The following is a 2,417-nucleotide window of genomic DNA, read 5'->3' as shown; positions in this document are numbered from 1 at the left end:
TTTTACAATAATTAAATCATCTATTTTATATGATGTATGGGTTATATTTGTTTGATTTAATTTTGCATACGGATGATACTCATTGTATTATTATTTCCTACATAAAATACTAATAATAGATCCCCATAAAAACATTTTTAATTAATTTAGTCAATAAAAATATAAAATGAAAAATATTGAACAACAATCCTAATAAGAAGCTAAATTCTAATAACCGGTCACTTTCATTTTCTCTAATAGATATAAAATATTATTAAGAAAGTAAACTCTACTAACCAACAACATTTTTTTAAAATAAATTAATATTAAATCAAAATAAGAAAATATGCTTTAATAAAAAATCACTTTAATTTGGGTCAATCAATATCAAATCTTAATATTAAAAAGGAAAAATTTAATAATCAACCACATTTATTTGCATAAATTGATAAAATGATAAATTCTAATAACCAATTTTTTTATTAGCATCAATTAAGAATATCTTAATAAGAAAATAAAATCTGATGACAAAGATCCGCCTAATGTTGACATAGAAGTTCATCTACTTTCATAATGTGATGCAATTTGTTCGGATAATCTGTCTACCTTTTGTTTAACTTAGTAATTGGTGCTGAAAACAATGATTAATTATTATAGATGATTCCCCATATTTGATTGGTGTGGTATACATATCTATTCAGGCAGGCCTGCTTGAATCCATTGTAATCTTATACAAAAAGCACTAAAATCTTTTCATCTCAGAGAATATGTCTAATGCAGGGCAAGCAGCTGGTGCTCTGTTTAGAAGGTAATTGATTCAATTTTCTTTTTGGTTTACTTTATCTTGATCCACTTGGGTTTAATGTTCTTATGATGTTAAGTTGCAGATTGCAAGACAAGGTAGCAATAATCACAGGCGGAGCATCAGGCATTGGTGAAGCCACCGTTCGCCTATTCACAAATCATGGAGCCAAAGTCATCGTAGCCGACATTTCCGATGTACCAGGTTCGAAACTCGCCGAGTCCCTTTCTTCATCGGTTACATTCATCCACTGTGACGTAAGCAAAGAGCAAGACGTGAGCGCAGCAGTGGATTTAGCCATGGAAAAGCATGGAAAACTGGACATAATGTTCAATAATGCGGGTGCTGGAGATAGGCATCAAAATAGTATTGCAGAGTACGAGATGGAGCAATTTGAAGCCCCCATGAATGTAAATGTAAAAGGAGTAATGCACGACATTAAGCATGCAGCCCGCGTTATGATACCCAACAGAAAAGGGTGCATAATTTCTACAGGCAGTATTGCAGGGATTATGGGAGGAACTGCACCTCATGCATACACGGCATCAAAACATGCAATTATAGGCTTGACTAAAAATGGTGCTGCTGAGCTTGGGAAATATGGTATCAGAGTAAATTGTGTTTCTCCTTCTCTTGTTGCAACCAGGGGTGTAATTGACTTTGTAGGAAAAGGCAAGGATGAAGTGGAGGCGTGGGGTTGCAGGGTAGCCAACTTGAAGGGAACTATTCTTAAAGCGGAGGATATAGCAGAGGCTGCTCTGTATTTGGCTAGTGACGAGTCTAAATATGTGAGTGGCCATAATCTTGTTGTTGATGGACGTTTCACAGTTGTAAACCATGACTGGGGACTATATGGGCCATAACAGCTTTTTGTGTTCAGTCTTCATTACATGCACGATATAGCAGCTATGGATACAACATGTGGTTGTAGTTCAGTGATATGACTGAACTATAGATCATTTTCTTTCTGCGTAAGATAGATAGTTATATAGAATTTGTTATATGCATCTCATAATTTAGTTCACATCTTTATTTAATAAATCCTGAAATTGCATCTGTATTTGGCGAGTCACTTGGACTTTTTCTATTTTTCAAGATATTTAGTAATCAATTACAGTTTTTTTAAAGGCATTTGTTGTCACATAAAATTGCATGATTATTAAAATTAGCACTTGTATTAAAAGGAGGTGCAAGGGTTACATCGATAGTAAGATATAATTTGGGTAATATATTGGACGGAAGAAATAAACGACATGAAAATGTTGTCTTTGTTGATATGGGTTAGGTATTTCTTGGGAATTTTGATTGTCAAAGTTTCAAAGTTTCTAATGTGGTTTTGTGCAAGAGTCTATGATGATTACACCAATACTAAAATATATATTATATAATATATTGGAGAGTGCAAATCAACTAATACGAAAAATTAAACTTAGTAGTGAGTTCATATGTGGTGATTAGGTTAAAACCCGGATTGAGATCATGTAAGTTACATACTTTATTAATATGCATGTACTTAAAGTACAATATAAAGAAATGGTTAACTTATGAAATAAATTAAAATTAATAGATTTTTTGTTTAAGGAGCTTAACATGAATGGTTCTCAACACATAAACATCTCTTCATTGAATCTACAAA

The 2,417-nt window shown here is 32.6% G+C and overlaps 1 protein-coding gene across 1 annotated transcript; it reads left to right on the top strand.

The window, feature by feature from the left end:
* Window positions 1–746: 746 nt before the first annotated feature.
* Window positions 747–1,644, top strand: LOC131046498 (short-chain dehydrogenase reductase 2a-like). The gene is made up of 2 exons (XM_059208162.1): window positions 747–787; window positions 867–1,644. The coding sequence occupies exons 1-2, from the start codon at window positions 747–749 to the stop codon at window positions 1,642–1,644; spliced, it is 819 nt and encodes a 272-aa protein (XP_059064145.1).
* Window positions 1,645–2,417: the final 773 nt, after the last annotated feature.

This window comes from Cryptomeria japonica, chromosome 7, assembly GCF_030272615.1.
Source record: "Cryptomeria japonica chromosome 7, Sugi_1.0, whole genome shotgun sequence".
NCBI classification, from domain to species: domain Eukaryota; kingdom Viridiplantae; phylum Streptophyta; class Pinopsida; order Cupressales; family Cupressaceae; genus Cryptomeria; species Cryptomeria japonica.
The sequence above is the reverse complement of the archived record's forward strand: the minus strand, read 5'-3'. Positions and strand labels throughout refer to the sequence as shown.